Source organism: Platichthys flesus, chromosome 4 (genome assembly GCF_949316205.1).
Source record: "Platichthys flesus chromosome 4, fPlaFle2.1, whole genome shotgun sequence".
NCBI lineage: Eukaryota > Metazoa > Chordata > Actinopteri > Pleuronectiformes > Pleuronectidae > Platichthys > Platichthys flesus.
Genome location: NC_084948.1, coordinates 7191181 through 7210424, shown reverse-complemented (window position 1 = coordinate 7210424; position 19244 = coordinate 7191181). Strand labels below are relative to the sequence as shown.

At 40.8% G+C, this 19244-nt stretch overlaps 2 protein-coding genes across 2 annotated transcripts in view; both read right to left on the bottom strand.

Moving 5' to 3' along the window:
• Positions 1-1009: 1009 nt before the first annotated feature.
• kcne4 (potassium voltage-gated channel, Isk-related family, member 4) lies at positions 1010-2580 on the bottom strand. The gene is made up of 2 exons (XM_062385233.1): positions 2469-2580; positions 1010-1886 (listed from the first exon to the last, which is right to left on the bottom strand). Exon 2 carries the CDS (start codon positions 1844-1846, stop codon positions 1298-1300), a length of 549 nt encoding a protein of 182 aa, XP_062241217.1. The 5' UTR covers positions 1847-1886; positions 2469-2580; the 3' UTR covers positions 1010-1297.
• Positions 2581-4816: 2236 nt separating this feature from the next.
• The window catches only part of acsl3a (acyl-CoA synthetase long chain family member 3a), a 29654-nt gene continuing 15226 nt past the window's right edge, over positions 4817-19244 (bottom strand). Inside the window, exons 6-15 of the mRNA XM_062385332.1 lie at positions 16415-16565; positions 14782-14905; positions 13478-13549; positions 10798-10937; positions 10483-10655; positions 9223-9297; positions 8555-8743; positions 8230-8344; positions 6874-7031; positions 4817-6749 (exon numbers count right to left, since the gene is read on the bottom strand). Coding sequence (XP_062241316.1) covers positions 6592-6749; positions 6874-7031; positions 8230-8344; positions 8555-8743; positions 9223-9297; positions 10483-10655; positions 10798-10937; positions 13478-13549; positions 14782-14905; positions 16415-16565 — 1355 coding nt within the window. The 3' untranslated portion in view covers positions 4817-6591. The remainder of the gene's footprint in view (positions 6750-6873; positions 7032-8229; positions 8345-8554; positions 8744-9222; positions 9298-10482; positions 10656-10797; positions 10938-13477; positions 13550-14781; positions 14906-16414; positions 16566-19244) is intronic.

The following is a 19244-nucleotide window of genomic DNA, read 5'->3' as shown; positions in this document are numbered from 1 at the left end:
ACTGGGACATAACCTGGTGTCTGCAAAAAAACTGAGTTAGAGACCCAGGGGTTTAGCTGAGGATATGCACACAAAAGAGGAGCTATGGTGCATTAGTGGCACTGATCTAGTTATAATCTCCCATAAATGTAATGTTGCCTATGTCTAAAAGCAACATGATGATAATATACTTACGGACTTCATCTCTTTTCATCTCCCTCATGTGGAAGAAGCAGAGCCTGTAACCACTACAACACTGCCCCCCAAAGGTGGTTTATCGTAGTACAGCAAAAAAATAGAGAAACTTTAGCTTGTCTCAATTCAAAAGCATCTTTTTTTTTTTTATATCTGAAAACACTACAAATATTCCGTCTTAAGTTAAACCATACAGAGTGACAAAAACAAACCATATGTACAGTGAATTTCTTCCGTCAAGTAAACCTACATCATCGACTGTGTATGAACTCCTTCTTCGTTATGGAGCCACAACAAACAAACACTTTAGTTCTATCTTTCAAGTGGGTTCCAGGTACATTTCGATACTCAAGACCACGTCGGCAAGAGCGAGTCAAGTTCAGCCCAAACAGCCCCAAAAAAAAAAAAAGCAACAGTCTCCCAGTCCCCTGCAGGGTGAGTCATCCGACCAAACCAGTCTGATGCTTCTCCTCAGTGTGGTGTCGGGGGGGTTGGAGGGGCTCCAGCAGGGAGCGGTCCCCACCAAAATGAGGCATAGTCTTATTGTGCAGTAATAACATGTTTGATATGACCGTATATAGTTAAAGTTGATTCTAAAAGAACATTTATTCTTCAGGTCAGCTTTTCTTATAGATTCATATTTAGCACTCTTATTATTGTAGATTTGGAATGGTGTCGTTTTTGAGTACAAGTCATTTGACTGTTTTGACTTTGTGATGAAGCATTTTGATTTTTCTCTCCTCACCTATTTAACATGTGTGATGACCTGAGCTGCTGCACTCACTATGTATTGTTATACATTATCCCAACATAAAGCATTTAAAAAAGACCAGTGTAGTTGTTATTGTTTTTATCTTGCTGCTGTTTAAATTGAGGACAGTAGAAGTAAGATAGAAAAGGTTCCACTGTGGCCATGTGGCCTGGGTTTAAGATTTAAAACACTTGTGTGACTTTATCCAGGCCTGAGATCAGATCCTGATGTTATTGATCAGAGTTTTATTGCAGAATAGATGACTTCTGGTTGGGTTGTTTTGGGCAAGGACGCTTCACAGCCTCCTGATCTTCTCTCCAGCTCATGTTTCTCCTCTTCTTTAGATGGACCACGCACCGTCTCTCGGGGAGTTCAGCCTGAGTCGTCCCCTCTTTTGCCCGAGCCTCCCTTGGTTTTCTCTTCTGATGCCTCCACCGTGCCGCTGTCCGACTCCTCCTCTATGGCGAAGCGCGTGTCCGCGGAGGAGCAGAGGGAGCTGACGCTACTCTGCTCCGTGTACAGAGTGCACGCCAGCGGAGAGGGCAGCGCGTCCTCGCCATGCAGGTGTCCGAAGTGGTCGCCGTGGTTACCATAGAAGGGCAGGGACACATTCATGGAGCGCAGTCCCGACGCGGCGGGGACGGGGAAGGTGAGGCTGTGCTTCTTCGGCAGCGCGCCCCACTCCCGCTGCTCCTCCTCGTGCACGAGGCGCGTGAAGATGTTGATCCTCCTCTTCTCGCGCCGCTTGGAGCGGAAGTACCCGAGCATGATGCCGCAGAGGAAGACCCCGTAGAAACACATGACGATCAGGATGTACAGGTACGCGTTCCCGCCGCTCTTGTCCGCCTGGGAGATGGCGCTGCTCTGCGTCTGCGGGACGAGGTGTTTCTGGGACGCTGTGGAGTTTTCCAGATGCTCCATTTTGTTAGGTGCAAACTTCGTGGATGGTTTTAAAGTTGCCCTGAAAGATACATCCATTAGAATGAGGACCTTGGTTCACTTTTACGCACGGTTTACGCACAAGGACATTATTCCAAATGTTTTTTTTTGTCGTTATTTACAAAGTGCTCGAATATCATAAAAACACACATGTACCGTCACTATACATCAGCAGCTGTGACATCACGTATTGAAGATTTTTCAACCTTCATTTTTAGATGAGGATGACATTTATCCACTGGCGGCAAAATGACAAAAAATACTGTATTCCACACACACATATGCACACGAAGACACACACGTGCTAACACACACAGTTAAGGAACTGTTTGTCATTTTAAAATGCAATTTAGGAAGGAGAGAATAAAGTTAGAAAAAATTAAAAAAATACTAAAATAAATAAACTTCGTATTTTTCACATTTATGATTATAATTTATATATTATGTTCGTATCTTATGTCACAATTTTTTGTTTTTGTACTTAGGGTAATACTTCTCAGTAGTTTAAAAAAGTTACTAAAAGTTTACCCAAAATAACATGAGTCTATACAAACTAAATCCAATAGTCTATAAACAACATTAATGTTGTGATGAGTCAACTCACCAAAGCGAGGAGCAAGTCTCTGGTTCAGCTTCTTTCTTCTTGCAGCTCTTCTGGAGTTTGGCAGCACTAACAAATGGATCAAGTTATTTATACAGAGAGCCTGGATGGTCATCACGAGTCACGTGACGGGGACTGATTGTAAGATGAGTCCTGTAGCTGTGGAAGCCCCGAAGGAACTCCTGTTAAAAAATGAAATCATATAAAGAGACATCACTGATACCTCTGTGGGATTCTTAATACAAACAACTAAATAAATAGGTTTGTTTAACATACTAACTTTTTAAAGAAGTATTACACCATTTCTAGAGTCCAACAGAAAAAGTTTTTGTGGGGATGCAATGGAAAAATAGATTTGACATAGAAAAACTATTTAGAATATGTCATTAAATATCTTCTCTCCTCATCTCATCACACATGATTTTTCAATTTCCTTGCAATGAACCTAAGACCATATGAATCAAATCATGATGGACAGACTACAATCAAGAAAAAAAGGATTTATTTTCTGACAACCACAGCAAACAACACCAGTGTGATGCAGAGAGAGAGGCAGGTATACCTTAATTCCAAGAGGAAAACTGCATCGGTACCAGTAAATATTCTGACCATTTACTGTAGGCCTGCAGAAGCAGCCAGAGCCTTTAGAGAAGGATAGTGCAAACACAACAATGCACACATAAGTTAATGTATTCATGCATAATGCAAAAGTGTAAAGTAAAAGTACTTTATCCCCTGTTACTGATTTTATACAAAATTAGTCTAAATGTGTTGGCAGCATTTAACTGTTGGGGCTGCTTGATTTATGTATTACTTTATGTAAATTTTGATAGTTCAGGGTAGAGTGGTAGTATAGTGACTGATGGGTGTTTTTCTGCAATCTTTTGTTGTGTAATTTGTGTGATAAAGATGCAAGGATAATTTTTATGATAACAACTCAGACATGACAAGTGGCTCCAGCCAGGCACTGCCAAGCAAGTATAGTGGGGTTTAAAGTTACAATATCTTCCTCTGAAATGTAGTCAAGCTGAATATATAATGTTAAACAAGTATTTCAAGTACTCAAACCGGCATTAACTGATTTTTCACCCACAGTGGAATCAGTCCAGTCGGCAGGGTGAACAGCAAACAGATGCTATCACATATAGCAGCTATGAAGCAACATTATCCTTATGTTATTAACAATCGTTTGTGTTTATTATGACATTTATTCTCACAAGATTTGTAATTCATTGGGGTGATTTTGATTTGTAAATTCATATCAACTGAACACAATAAATAATTTTTGAATTTATTGTTAATTGTTTATATTGTGATTATATATAGAGAAATGGAGCCACGTAACGATGGCACAGAATAAAAGCCAAAGAACAAATAACACCTTCATTTAGAGTCATGTTTCTGGCCAGGGGGTGATAGTCAAATAATCCATCTCTTTTAGCTCGATTTTCGGTCTCCACCAACGTTTGGAGATAGATCTGTCTCTAACTATCAAATGCTCCATTCTGTTCACCGGCTGGTTACCGTTTTTTAACTTATTTTCCACCACAGCAAAATGATGTGTTAAAGCGCAGATAATGGAAACAAAGGATTTTAAAACAGTCATGCTTCACACTCTTAGTGAGCGTGTATGGCAGCTAGCAGGTAGTTAGCATAGCCATGCAGTGTGTAACCTATGTATTGTATAAAGATACGATTTAGCCGTGGTGGCTCTGGTTTAACAGCACCGTGGTGAGCAGCTGACACCAAGAAGGTTCTTAGTGTTTGTGTGTTCTAAAAGACGTCACCGTGCGGAGAAGAGGTGAAAATTAGAACGTCGGCCTGGGTGTCGTGTTTACATCACTGGAGCCGTGGGACTTTATTAATGTTGTGATGGTCTGGTGTGATTTGGTGGAACCAGTAAAACACCAGTAATCCCCACTACTTCTTATACAGAAGATGTAGTGGGGATTCAGTGTCTTATTGCTTTACATTAAATAATTGTATATTGATTGCATTAAAGTGTTTGTTTTTTTCACCATATGAATAGCACTGGTTTAATATCATCTCTAAATGACTGATTTAATTCAATAGTCTGACTGAACTGCACTCTTTCCACCACTCAGCCGGGGACGAGTATTATTCACCCCTCAAATCTGTAATGAGTGGTGAGCATCAGTTGTTATTTTGAATTAGGTCATTGTTATTGAATCAGTAAAGGCGGACTTCACTCTTAAGCGTGTGATCAGGCATGAATGAGTGTCATCATCTGTCTGCCTTCACATCGGAATATTTAATGTGATCACCACTTTGTTTTTCACTCATTTGACTCAGTGACTGTGGCAGAAATATAAAACAATGAAACACTCCTGTTTGTAGACCAAACACAATCTTTATTTACTTCATTTGAGTATTTTACAAAAGCAAAATTACAAATAAATAGTTGGATGCACTTATGTTACAAGGCAGGTTCTGAATACAGAGAGCGGGTGAAACTTCAAAATGGTCCACGGTCATGAAGTTAAAATAAAGGAGGGACTTGTGTTTCCACTGCTGATCGCTGCTCAATATACTACACATGTAGCATATGCACAGTTAAAGAAAAACTTCAAATTAAAAGTCAGTAAGGAATTAGAAAAGCGTAATGCATTACGAGGGATGCTGGAGCCATGTTTTTGCTGTGTATCGACATAAGCAGTCACACTGTCATACAAATGCAGATGACTAAAGGTCCAGTATGTAAGATTTGAATATAAATAAATCCTAGTGAGGTTCTCACTAGTGTGTGTTCACCTAAATTGTAGTATTGTTTTCTTTACCCCTTGAATGGGCCCTGTGTATTTAACAGTAGTCCAAAAATGGACAAACTTACCACCTGTAGGCTGCCACAGGTTCTCCTTCATGTTTGGAAGGGGAGGGTGACCTGAGGGGTATTCAGCTGCAACATGCAACTCCACCACTAGATCTCACTAAATTCTACATACTGTTCCTTTAAATAGCTAACAAAGGTTTAAACCGCTGATGACAGTTTTGCAAAACAAATGTTGGCATTACACACATAGACATGTAAAAGTGGGACAATTTCCCAGCGGATGCCCCCATATTCACTGAGAACGTTTTCACACCGTATCTGTAATCAACTGCCTCACTTGGGACAGAAATGATATATTTTAATATTGCACGATTTATCAAAGATGACAATGATTACACAATTATTTCAACTGTGTATTCCTATGCACACAAACCTGTGCACCTCATAGAAAAGTATATATTTTCATTGTAGGAAAACTCCGTAGACTAAACAACTTCTTCATTTCTTTTCTTTTGAAAAGCCTATAAGGTGCAATTTTTAAATTTTCCTCAAAAAGGAGCAACAGCTACATTGTTAATAATGAAAAATAAAAACTGCAGTGTCTTACCAGCCTGCTCTCATTTGCACTCAAATGACTTTTGTGCTTTTGGTATCAAGATGTGCAGGTGTTTAAGACGTCCCACGAGTGTGGGAGTCAAAGTCTGACTGCGGGTGGCAGACAAAATAAACAACAGAAAACAAAACGTGTTTTTAAAAAAACTGAACAAAAACAGTAATAATCAAGAGTTAACCGTCTCCTAACCTGCAGGAAAGACTAAAAGAAAGAGTGGAGAAGGTTTATGATAAAAAGGAAACATTTTGAGACTAATCGAGTGTCATGGACGAGCACAAGGGACAACATAACAGTCCTGTCTATCCGACCGGAGCTTCTGCTGCGGCTCTCGAGGAGGAGTTCATCAGACGACGTCAGCTCACACATGATCTGTTTCATAACTCACATCTGGAACAACAAGATCTCCACACAGAGGTCACACACCTGGATGGACAACAGGGGGAAAGCAGCAGCGGACAGGGATTCTCTTTATTTTTTAACCTGCTTTTAAGTTGCAAAATCAAATAAGTGCGCAGTAAAGGGGGAAACTGTGACGTCATATCCTTATCCTTCCTTCTTTAGATCTAAGTAATATTAAGATTTAGCACGGATTAAGGTCACTGTGGCTCTTTTACTGGTGGAATAGGGAGCAGAGGGGAGAAGTGAGAGGGCAGTGGAAGTTTTTCTCAGTCAAGTGTTGGTCTGTGCTTTGAGAATCAACGACGATGTGCCTATCATTGCCATCATTTCCCACCGTACATTCTCTCAATGTCATCCTGGTAGTGTGTTTTCAGCTCCTTGCGTTTGAGTTTGAATGCGTCAGTTACTAATCCAGTCTCAGGAGTCCAAGGCTCTGGACTCAGACAGATCTTGCGAGGAATCTCAAAGCGCTCGAGCTGGGCTGCAACAGGAGAAAATGGAACATCAGTACAAATGGAGATGAAATATTGGACGGTTCAAAGAACTTCAAGTTGTAGTTGCAGCTTGTATCTCAACCTCTGATCAAGTCTTTGAGCCCTTCTTACCAGTGAGAGCAGCCTCAGTGATGACCTTGAGGACCAGCTCCTCCATGGCCTTGCTGTTGCACAGCTCCTCTCGAGATCCTCGGATACCATACTGGTCAGCCAGAGCCAGAAAGTGTTTCTGGTTGGGCACCACAAAGCCAATCACATATGTCTCATCACTGCAGAGCGGGAAGGGGAGAAGGGACCAGATGTCAAACACAGTCTTTATAAAGACACAATGGTCTCCAGCAAGTCAAAGCAAGTCCTGACTTTGGAGTGAAATATAATGGAGGGAACCAACCTTTACTGTTATGAGGAATGGTTCGTTCTTGTCACAGGAAAGGACTGTGGTGAAGTTTTTGTTTGGAACTGTTTCAATGTCAGTTATTCTCTGCTCTACGTGCAGCCCTGTAGCTCATGAGTCTGTCAAATTAAATCCTTTTCTGACAAACATTTTGAGGCTGATTCATGGTCCCATATAACATCTGACACTTCACTAAAAGCCCTGCAGCTTGGTAATACAGATTCTACAGCAGTAGCCTTGGCACTAAGCTTGTCCCGGTTTTGTTGTGAACGGCCACGGGCTGTTGATTGATGAAAGTAGGGAGAGTAAATTCAAAAATTTGAGCACCAAGTGGCCCTGTGATGGCTGTGCTAACAGTGTACGAGTGGCAGGTGATAGTGCTATGTATAGATGAGCTGTATGAATGTGTGGGGGAATGTGAATTGTACTGCAAGGTGCTTTGACTGGTTGATAAGACCAGATAAGTGTGATATAAATACAGTCTATTTACCATTTAAAACGTTTTGCCTGCTTCTTCCAACAGTCCAGGGACATTCAGGTTAGATTAATTGACGACTCGAAAAAGCCAGTAGCTGGTGAAGGTTGTGTGTCTCTGTATGTCAGCCTTGTTACCGACTGAGAGTTTGTGCAGGGTGTATCCTGCCTCCCGCCCAATGGCAGCTGGGGTTTGCTCCCTGCGACCCTCGAAGGATGTGCAGTAAAGCTAATGAATGAATGAGCACAACAACTTGCTAACAGAGGCTAAATTCTTAGCAGGGCTGCAGTTGAGTTGGTTGATAATTCTGTGCGAGTTTGTCACAAGTGTCTCTTTCCAAACTACTTGTAGTTGTATTTGTTCTGACTGTAAGAATAATATTGAGAGCAGTTCTAACAATCAGTGCCTAATGAGAAGAGGCTACACTACAGCTACTTCAATGGGTTTTCTTCTTTTCTCCAGGTGAACACAAACAAGCACGAGCAGCATAGTTATTCAAAATGTCGAACACTTTCTTACAGCTGGATTTCATCATGTGGATTATAAAATAAAAATGTAATTAAATATTATGATTTATTTATCATTCATACTGACACACCTGTTGGCATAGGCACAGATGTTGTCGACCAGAGGACAGTTCTTCAACATGGCCTCCACCTTCCCCAAGGAGACGTACTCTCCTGCCTGCAGCTTCACCAAGTCTTTTTTACGATCTGGAAACACAACAGAGACACCTACCTATAACAACATGTGTATGTACAAATGCATGCATACAAGTGTGGACATGTGTGTCTATCTTTGAAAGAAGGGAGAAAGCTGGGGAATAGGGGGGGGGGGGTTGATTATCTGCGCCCCTCAAACCATGTGTTCATAATCCACACAAACGCGTATCTAACAATTTATCCATTCGACTCATTCCTCACCTATGATCTTGAGGCACCCATCTTTGTGAAACTCTCCGATGTCTCCTGTGCAGAACCACCGCTGACCGCTCTCGTCTACAAAGAAGTCCTGGTTTTTGTCCTCGCTCTTGTAGTATCCCATGGTTACGTTTGGTCCACCAATCAGAATCTCTCCTCGAGGATGTGGCTTGTCTGCACTATGGTAACCACCTGAAAGCAGGGGGTTAACGTCAGGTGGATGCAATGCAAACAAAAAAGTGCAATAAAAAGACCACTCAATTCTCTTGACTTGTAGATAAAAACGTGACGGCGTGTTAACTCCGAATTCTGTTTCTACTCTGCAAGCAATAAAGTCAGCTTGATAAGCATCCAGATATAACAGAGTGTAATAAAAATGAGTTATGATCTCAAAGATGGAGGTGTGCAGGAGTATAGTGGAAAGTGGTCTGTTTTCCTTACAAGGTTATGATGAAGCTACAAGGATCACTCCTGAAATACTTATGGTCTGAGTGACCTGGCCAATTTGGGAACGAATGGTTTAAGTGTTTGCATGAAAATGACAAATAAGAAAAGCAACAAGGACTGAATATGTTTCTGTGACTCCATTTGACACTGTGTATTTCATCATATTTCTGTGTGTGTGTGTGTGATGAAGTTTGTGTAGCTGGGAGGGGCCCAGTACCACTCACCCTCCACCCAGTCTTTGAGCTTTATCTCACAGCAAACCAGAGGCCCTCCCACTCTCCCAGTGCTGTAATCCCACACTGAAACAGACAACACACACACACCCACACAGGATCAGGGAGCACGCTCGCATCAAGGCACGACATTCATTACCATAGCAACATGACCTCACTTGTTCCCTCGCCATGGAAACCCCATCCCAAAGGACTATCCACCAAACAGTGTTTTCCTGCCTCATCTGACTGCAGTGGAGAGCAGCGGGCCACTCTGTTGGTTTAGTCTGCCTGGGAAACGCTGGGAGGATTTCTCAAATGTGTCGGTAATGAAAGCCAGAGGATCAGCTGCATAGTTCAAAACAGATGCCTGGGCCAGCTATCATCAGCAGTGACTCTGTATGAGTGGCGTTTTTTATGCGCACTGTCCAGAGATAATAAAAATGATTTCACTGTTTCAGAGAAACTTTAAGGAACACTTGCATTTTGTGAGGGGGACATTCTTTAGGGTTATTTTGCATAACAAGGGTATTTTCACAACAGGCTAAAAACCTGATACTAAGTGGATCCTCACTGTACAACGGCTTGTTGTCGTGTTTATTTTTCCAAACCATTGCATCCTCCATTTCAAAACAGTTCACCTACTCCCCACTCTGTTTACTACAACCAACACCCAATATATAATCTCATTATTTCCCTCCCTTCAATTCCCCCCTGCTGTAAAACACCCACCTCCATGTCTTACAGTTTTATCTCTGCTAACAGCATTATTTTCCACTTAAAGCCTCATAAAATCCACCCAGTGATAGCTGAAATGTGATGGAACCACTAACTTAAACTCTAACACTGATTTTATCTTGAACAAGGACATAAACACAGGATATCATCACAAATGGCTCTTTTTTTTTTAAAAAGCTAAATCAGTCACATTGTCTTGTTGCCCAGTGAGTTTCAATTAAAATCGTTGACCTTTCACTTTACTATCGAAACAAAAAGGTTAACTCAAAGAAACAGAGTTCTGTGCGAAATTAAATGATATTTAATATAGTTTCTCGAAGCAGTCAAAAATTCAGAGAACCAAAGTTATATTCTGAAATAATCGCTATTCTGACAATGTCTACTGATATCTTGAGTTGCAGGAAGTACAACAGTGTAAACCTTGGATTTGATAGATAGACATTATTTTATTTATTTGTGTTTTGCTGGATTATTACTAGATGTTAATTGGTGCTAGTTGTACTGCTATATGCATATATATTTTTTTCTGCTTACGTTCACTGATGGTTCCAGCACCGCATGTCTCCGTCAGGCCGTATCCCTGACCCACTGGGCAGCACAAACACACATTCATGAAGCGCTGTGTGGCTGCGGAGAGCGGCGCTCCTCCTGATAGCAAGACCCGCGTCCGACCTCCAAGCAGAGAGCGAATTTTCCTGAACACCAACCTGGATGGATAAATGAACGAGGGAGGATGATATGTGCATTTGAAGAATAAAAAACCCTGATCTTCCACTGGTTTAAGGACTTCTATGACCTTTACAAACGCTCAAAAGGCTCTCCCAGCACCTGTGTCATGTGTCTACGTACTTGTCACATAAAGGTGTGCTGTATCCTTCACTGAGCTTCTCCAGCTTGTAGTTGTACGCCAGAGTGAAGAGTGTTCGCTGGATACAGTTCATCTCCTCGACCTTGGTCATCACACTTTTATAGATGCGATCCATGATCTCCTGGACTCGGGAAGGGGGACAGGGACGGAGGGGAGATACAGAGAAAGATACACGTCAAGAGATACGTATGTACCGAGATGAGAATGAATAAATAATAGTTTTAATAATTTTTTAAAACACTAAAAGCAAGACTTATGCAGGGGAGGACAAGAGGAGATAAGAGGAGAAAAGAGGATGAAGAGATTAATCTCTTTTTAATGTCTTGTGTGCCGGATATAAACATTTTAAAGTGATCAGAGTTCATAAAGAACAGAATGTTTAAAGAACAGAACAAGCACATCGTAAAATCACAAGTCCACCATGTCCATACTACAAGTCCAGAGGAACAAATTAGCACAATGTGAAGCACATGCATTGGGTTGCATAACAGTGTAACATCCCCCAATGGATTAATCACAACTAGTGACCTACAAAACCAGAGGAAAGCTAAAGGATTCCACAAAAGTGAAACTCTGGGTCGGTTAAATAAATAACAATTTTTTACTTTGTATAGGCTGGTGAATGTGAGTGAAAGTCAACTAAAAGAGAGTAAAAGTTGGCCAACATATATGTATGATGGGCAGCGGATAATATGAAGGGACCTTATAAAAGTGTTAACAAAGTGTTTGCAGGTTTGAGTGAGTGGCTCAGCTTTCCAAGTCAGGGATACACTTGATGAAATGGGCTGAGTTGGTGATAGCAAGAGGATGGTGCAGGACAGTCAATAAAAGCAGTTGGTATTATTTTGTGGATTCATTCTTTCAAAGGAACATAAGTGAAGACAAATGAAACCCGAATATCGAGAACACTTCATCTTCTGAAGCAGAGTTGAACTCGGTTTAATGAACAAGGCACAAAGAACTAGAAGCAATAAAAACCAGCTGGTCCCTGAGGGTGTGGGCGTGTGTCTGGTTGTGTAGCTAATGCAGTGAGAGAGGAAGTCGAAACAAGATTCATGCACCAGCCAGTTGTCATATCACAGCAAACAATTTGTATGTGTGTTAGTGTGCGTGTGTACTGTGTGAGTCGTGGGGATAACCACATGGGGCTTTCTCACGTTCTGTTTACAGCTGTGAATGGTTCCAGACACTGGGGCCCGCTGACCTTTACAATACGACCACTGGGAGATGCTGGAGACTGGCTGATGTACATTCTTTCTAACTTGGGCAACGGAATTATAATGTTGCATTACCAACCTTTAAGTCATTTAAAATGTCTTTATTGTAATAGTTGAAATTTCTCTATTTTCTTTCTCTTTGATTTAAAGGTGGAACAAGCGTCACGAGAGAATCTTCAGGGATTCATGGTTTATATGAGGCTTGAGTATGAAAAAGTTAGACATGATTTATACAATATGTGATAAAGCTTCAGAATAGTAAACAGTATAACTTTATTCAGAAAACCCATTTTGATGGAATTAAATGCTTAAAGCAGTTCCATACCAGCTACTGTAAATTAGCAGCATGCAAAAAGTAGAACTACTTCTCATTATTTGTTATAACCTTTTGCGAAAGGTAAAATAAAGTGATATGAAGTGTAGACAACTTGTGAGTGATTGCAGTCAGCTACCTAAATAGCACTAGTTGACTAGCTACTGTAAATCACATTAAAAGTATGACAAGGATCCCTGATTTGCAGAGGAATAAACACTATCACTATATAAAGTTGATATGTTGAACTTTTTAGCAAACAGTTATATAATGAATTACACATACTGTGTATGCATTTAAGGCTTAATTCACTTTTTAAATGTGGTAAATGTTGCACTATGTCAGCAGACTTTGTAAATCTGCTGTTTGGTTCTGGGCAGGTACAGTGTTTCCATTTTTTAGAGCTAACTGAAAAGTTGCCTGCTACTAGAAATAACAATACTCAGACTATCATGACTGAACCAAAGGGTGTCTTATCACTGTGAGCGAAGCCTTTCACATACACAAGTTATTTGATGGCTTATTTGTATTAAAATATTATTTATAGCAGATTTAATCGCTTTCATTTTTGAGTGAAATCTATCCGAAATGTTGACGGCTGCTTGGAAACCCTACAAGATGAAATTCTTGGAAACATGCTGACGACAGCTTTTCACTTTCAGCACTGCATGCCCCGCTTTTTGTTTCCTTAAACTGTAAACTCCATCTAAAACTAATAAAGCATTTAAGCAGTAAAGAGTATTACACCCGCTCTGCTCTTTCACTGACAAAATAAATACTCACTATGTTAGGTTTTGAGTAAAGCCCTTTGTGGCGTCAATACTGCTGAAGATGATTAATCTCTAAAATATACTTTACAAATAAGCAAGACTGGCCAACATCAAATGTGCCACTTAAGCCCCTTGGTGGTGTTTAACAATTGTAAGAGATAAACAACCAATTGGGAGCTGGAAGGAGTCAGTCCAGAGACAGATGTTTTACTCCACAGCTGGACTATGAACGAGAATAAATCTATCCTGCTCCCGATCAGGGCCAAACTCATGCTGCCAGCTATATTTGAAAAAACAAAAAGAGTGACTCAACCAGGGATAAAGCAAATGCGAAAAGGCTTCTCAGACATTACTGACATACCGGAACAGCTGCCATCAGAGTGGGCTGCAGGACGCTGGTGTCTCCCTGGCTTCCTTTCTTGATCTTTGTTGACTTTGTATGGGGAAAAAAAAATAAATCACAATAATGGTATCACAAGCTTAATTTGTAGCTTTTTATCTAAACTAGACATGCACTTTCCACTGGTTCATGCTCAACATCGTATTACGAGCAATAAAAGGAATGCATTGATTTAGAAAACATGATTATATTTGCTGGTGTTCACCAAGAAGACAGGCAGCATTTTCTGGATGAGGATTTGGAATGGTACAGTGCAACAGAGTCGTAAAGTGCCAAATATATTGAAGTGATACTATGATTAGATCTACAATCCACCAAACAGAGTGTATGTAAACGTTATGGATATTAAATGCCATAAGTAAGTTTTTATATTGACATTGTTTACAAAGCAACCTGCAGTGAGAACTACAGTGTTAAAGTATACATGCAGTGCTGGGTATCATTTGACCTTTTTCGGCACTGGGGCCAATGCAATATTTTAGTATCCATAACAAAATATAAAATGTTTTTGTAGTTTTCTTCAAAACCATTTTTTCATGAATATAAACAAAATAAGCTACATCTTTCAAACATATCAGCATTTAGTCCCGTCTTAAAAGTAAAGATTCAATACTTTGGGAAATGTGCTTGATACAAATCTTATGGTATAAACATTTTTATACCTTGTTTTTTTGCAGGTTTCAGCAAAAAGATGCTCATTCCCAAGCTTTAGAGATACGAATAGGTGGATTTCTTTACTTTTGGACAGAAACAGGCTAGCCGTTTCCAGTTTTTATGCTAAATGAAGCGAACAAGTTGCTGGCTTCAGCTACATACAGTGTTAGGTGTACAGTATAGACTGTATATAAATTTGGACGACATGTCTCCATTTCTTTACCCAGAATACAGGTGCTGCCAGCTTGCTTTTGAACATCTATGAGAAAAATTGAGTGTGCTAATGTACTTTTTTTAGAAATTTGGTCAATGTCCTTTCAATTAACATGGAGGTGGAGTTAATGATGACCTATACTACAGCCAGCCACCAGAAGGCAATCAGGCAGATTTGGTTCATGTCGTCCATCTTTATATACTAGTGTGTACTGACCAAAATATGCTAAGTTATGGTTTGACACAGCTTTACGTTATCTCTGCATCCCCAAATCAACAAACACAATGTAGTCGATTCACCAAAAGTAATGAGACAAGAAGAAGAAAAGGGTTCATGAATATATTGTGTACTTTAAATATAACATGATATGAACAGTGCTGCTGTAGTGTTACTTTACCTGGTCAGCAAGAGTCTGAGGCGAGGAGTAGCCGATCCTACAGCCATGAGCAATACATACGAGCTCTGCGCTGAGCTCCAGAACATGGGCAAGAGGCAGGTAGCCAATGTAGGTGTCTTCCTCACTGTAAACAGCAAAACAACCATTAAAATAGCTTGTGCCATCTAACTCAAACGTAAACTCGATCCATGTTGCTCAAGCTGAATAAATGTAGTTATTCATATAACATCTGCTGTATAAATTAGTTTTATACAAACTTTTCTGAGCTCGGAAATCATAAATCTTTAGATAATAAATGCTGTGCATCAGAGACATTATCTTTAAAAACAGAACCATTTTTTTCCTTTTGCTTGGACTTGATCCTAACTAACTATGATCCACTGGCCACGTGTTTATGTATGTTAGCACAAGTACTTCTGGATCCTTGGAATATGAGAGAAACACATTTCATATAAGATGTTTGAAATTCAAGGCACACGTGCTGAGGAAGTTTACACAACCTTATTAATACACTTAATACACACAGGAAAGCCATTCTTTTTAATAAGATGTCTGATTGTGATGATAACATCCACAGCCCCTCTGACCTCCATCTTTCTCACAGGATGGGAGGCAGTCCCATCCTCCCAGCCTTTTCCTGCGCTCTGACTCAGCTCCCTCTCCTCTGCATTTCCTCTCACCCCTTCCTCATTCCCATGTGACAAGGGTCGCTTTTTTATTTTTATGTAAATACTTCTGCTGTATGATAGCGCTGAACTGGCTGACTACTACTTGTGCACGTGCTCAGTGGACACGGAAGCCCTGAACAAGAAGTAAGCAAAGAAGAGCATTTGGCATTTTGTCCTTAAACAAAGACCCATCACACAATCTCAAAGCCAAACAGCATACATCCAGTGACAGTGGAGATTAGCCGAAGGGGAGAAACAGCAGATAAGAGGAAGTTATTGTCGTCCTTGTGCTGATATAATGCATTTACGTAGCTTATCTCTTCTTGAGATACTGAGGAGACTGTTAGGGTTACCCTGTTCAAAAGGCATAAAATGCACTTGTGTATAATTATGGTAATAAGAACACCACCAGCAATCACTACCTCCAAACAGCACATCCCCCAAGATGCTGATGCTTTTGACAAGCTAGGGGTTTTTTCATCTGCGTGTGTTTGTTAGCAGGATTACGCAAAAACAACTTCACCAATTTCCAGGAAATTTTGGGGAGGGGTGCTACATGACCCAGGGAAGAAGCCATTACATGTTGTGGCCAGTCCAACATTTATTTTCCCTTTCTTTGACATTGTGGGATAATCTGTTTTCAACATTTTCGTTGATGCAATTCTCTATGTAGTTTTTTTATTTTGGTTTAATTGGGGACTGTTGGTCCATGGCGGAGTATGCACTGTAGTGGGTGCCATTCCCTCCACCAAGGAGGTTACGTTTTCATCCTCATTCGTCTGGTAGTTAGCTCCATGGCACAAATTGGACCTTTGCACAGGACTGCCCTCTTCTATTGCTATTCTAGTTGGAAATGTGCTTCATGCAAACAGTCTTACTATAAAAGTAGGAATAAGTAGTCAAACGTTCTTTGCACACATAACATGACATAAAGTGTGACATACAACATGCTTAATGATCCCTACCACAGATTAGGTATGACCGCCGCCATCCCTGCGAGCCCAGCGATAATGTTGCTATGGGAGATCATGACGCCCTTCGGTCTGCCCGTGGATCCGCTGGTGTACATGATGACTGCAATGTCTGAAGGAACCGGCCGCTTACGCTCACGTGCGGCTGTGACGTAATGAGAGAGACAACACACAGGACATGTGAGCTGAATATGACAGAACTGCATTTAACATGACTGTGATTTGTTTAATCTGTTTTTTTTATATATAAACTGACTACACCACACATACAGGTTCCTGATTAGGACTTAGCATTATCGTCATTGTGAACAACCTAAACAAAACCTTAACTCTAACATAGACCAGGACCAATTAATAGCTAACCCTAACATTAACCTATCAATTTACATCTTACCCCTAACCTTAACCTCAGAAATGATGTTTTGCCTCAAACAGCACAATGTATCCATGTTTGTACACTGGTTATACATACATAGAATTTAATAAAATATAGGAGCAACATTATGGCGTGGTGGTGGTCTTTCTTTCTATGTCTGTGTGGGTTCTGTCTAGGTACTGCAGCTTCCTCCACAGTCCAAAGACATGCAGATTAGGGTTAAGTCAATTGGAGACTCTAAATTGACCCCATGTGTGAGTGTACATGGTTGTTTGTCTCTGTATGTCAGAGTGGACCAGGCCTGTTGCTCAATGTAAACTAGGATTGGACTTTTCAAGAACTACACACAGAAACCTGATTATTTGGGACCACTGATACTAGTAATCAGTAATCCAGGCCTGGCTGTCAGCTTAGTGTGTCTGTGTGTGTGTTTGTTTTTCTATGGACTTCCCAGTCACATTGTTGGCCAAAATCATCTCTTATATTGTATCCCTGTTTGTTTTTAAAACCCTAATGCGTGACTAAAAAGCAGTTAGTGCATGTTCAGACATACTTTATCAATGTGAGTAAAAAAATACAGCCCTCTCATTCATTTGAATTGAACCAGTTCCATTCAATTGCAGATGGGTGAAAAAATGCTGAACACTTGACATGAAGTAGCTTCATGAGTAAGAGTGAAAGAAGTTTTTGCAAACAGCTGTTGTTATTAAACTCTGCATTTTACATTGAGAGGGTAAAGTTGGTCTTATCACCAACTGTGAGCAGCACTGTGATGGGTTACATTTGGCCCCGAAATCCTGTGGCCGTTATAGAATTAAGTATCTAGTGACCCAGTCAGGTTTTGTGAGGAAAAAAGAGCACAACTAGGAAACACTTTACAGTAACTGTAGATCATAGAGCAGAGAGCAATGAGTCCCCTGCCCTCTGGTATAGGACTCCTACTGTCTAAATAAATAAGTAAAGTTCCAAACAGTTTAAAGGAGGAAACAAAAGCAGTTGGTGGTTTGCTAGTCTAGCAGCAGAGTACCCCTCATGTGGGGGGGATGAAAGTCTGCTCTTGTTTTCCAATCGGTTTAGCATCGTGTGGAGCAAAAGCAGAACTAAGTCGTCTGAGCACAGCAGGCCACCAAGCAGAGGATGAAGGGAGCCATGTAGAAGAGGACGGGACTGTAAATGACATTAGAGTCACAAGGGGAGAGCCTCACTTCTTTCTCTTTCCTCTTCCTCGGATACTAGGAGTGTAGAAGTGTGTTCTTTGAGAGCTGATGTCATGTGAAGTTAACATAATTATGTGTAAACATGACCCTTCCCTATATCCCCGTGTTCCATCCTCCCTTTCTAGACCTACTTCCTTCCCTCTTTATCTGCACATGAAACTGCCAACTTCTCTTGTTTTGGGTCGGTCGGTTCAAGGGGCGAGGATTATAAAGACGGGGGTGGGGGGGATCCATCCAATGCACAGAGTGAATAAGCATCGTATTAACCTTAATATAACACAGATGTTAGTGCTTCCACATTCACATGACCTAATGGCCCTGATACCAATCTGCCCCAACCTCCGACCCTGAGAGGAACCAAACCATGACCATCCCATTAAGAGTGGGGCTAGATGCACTGAGTGGAGCAGATTGGACATGGGGGGTATTGTGCATTTTATGGCTAAGGCAAGTTTATTTTCAGACCTGAAGGTATTTCAGATTTGACCCCTTACTTGGCAAAAGTTGAATTAATCAAATTTACTGTATTTGCAGTAATAAATCTGTTATAAACCAATTATGATTTAATTATATGCTCATGTCACAAAACCAAAACGTCACCCCATCTCCAAACCCAACCTACAATGCCCCTATCAGTTGAGTATTCTCGTGTATGAGCTTTCCAATCCTACGCCACTCCTGATCAAAGGGCAGTGGTTTTGTACTAGCAGCTCACAGTGCTCCCCTGTTTGAAGCCCCAATGGATAAGCTCAGAGTATCTCTGTGAGCCTTCTGGAGGGGTGATCCATGGAGGCTTTTATCCTACTGCTTCCTTCATTTACCCTCAATCAGAAGCTGCCCCTCCCTCACCACTCCACTGTCCCAAGGTGTCCCCCAGGGCTCAATATCAGGTCCTCTCCTGTTCATTCTCTACATGCTACGCCTCTGGTAACACCTTCTCTCATCATGGTTTCTGTTTCCATTACTATATCAATGATAAATCAACAAAATCCAATGTAATAGGAACTCTGCTCCCTAAATTAAATTATATCGAGGACGCAGGCCAACATCCCTGATAAACATCACTTGGGTTATTTTCCGAGTCTTTAGAAAGTGCCTCCATTTGGTATTCATTGCTCATGAAATAATTGGTGAAATGTCCCTCCATATTATAAACACATTTTAAATGTAAGTATCTTCAATATTCCTTCCCTTTAATTCGAATAACTTAGTTTGACTTTCCGGAATTTCT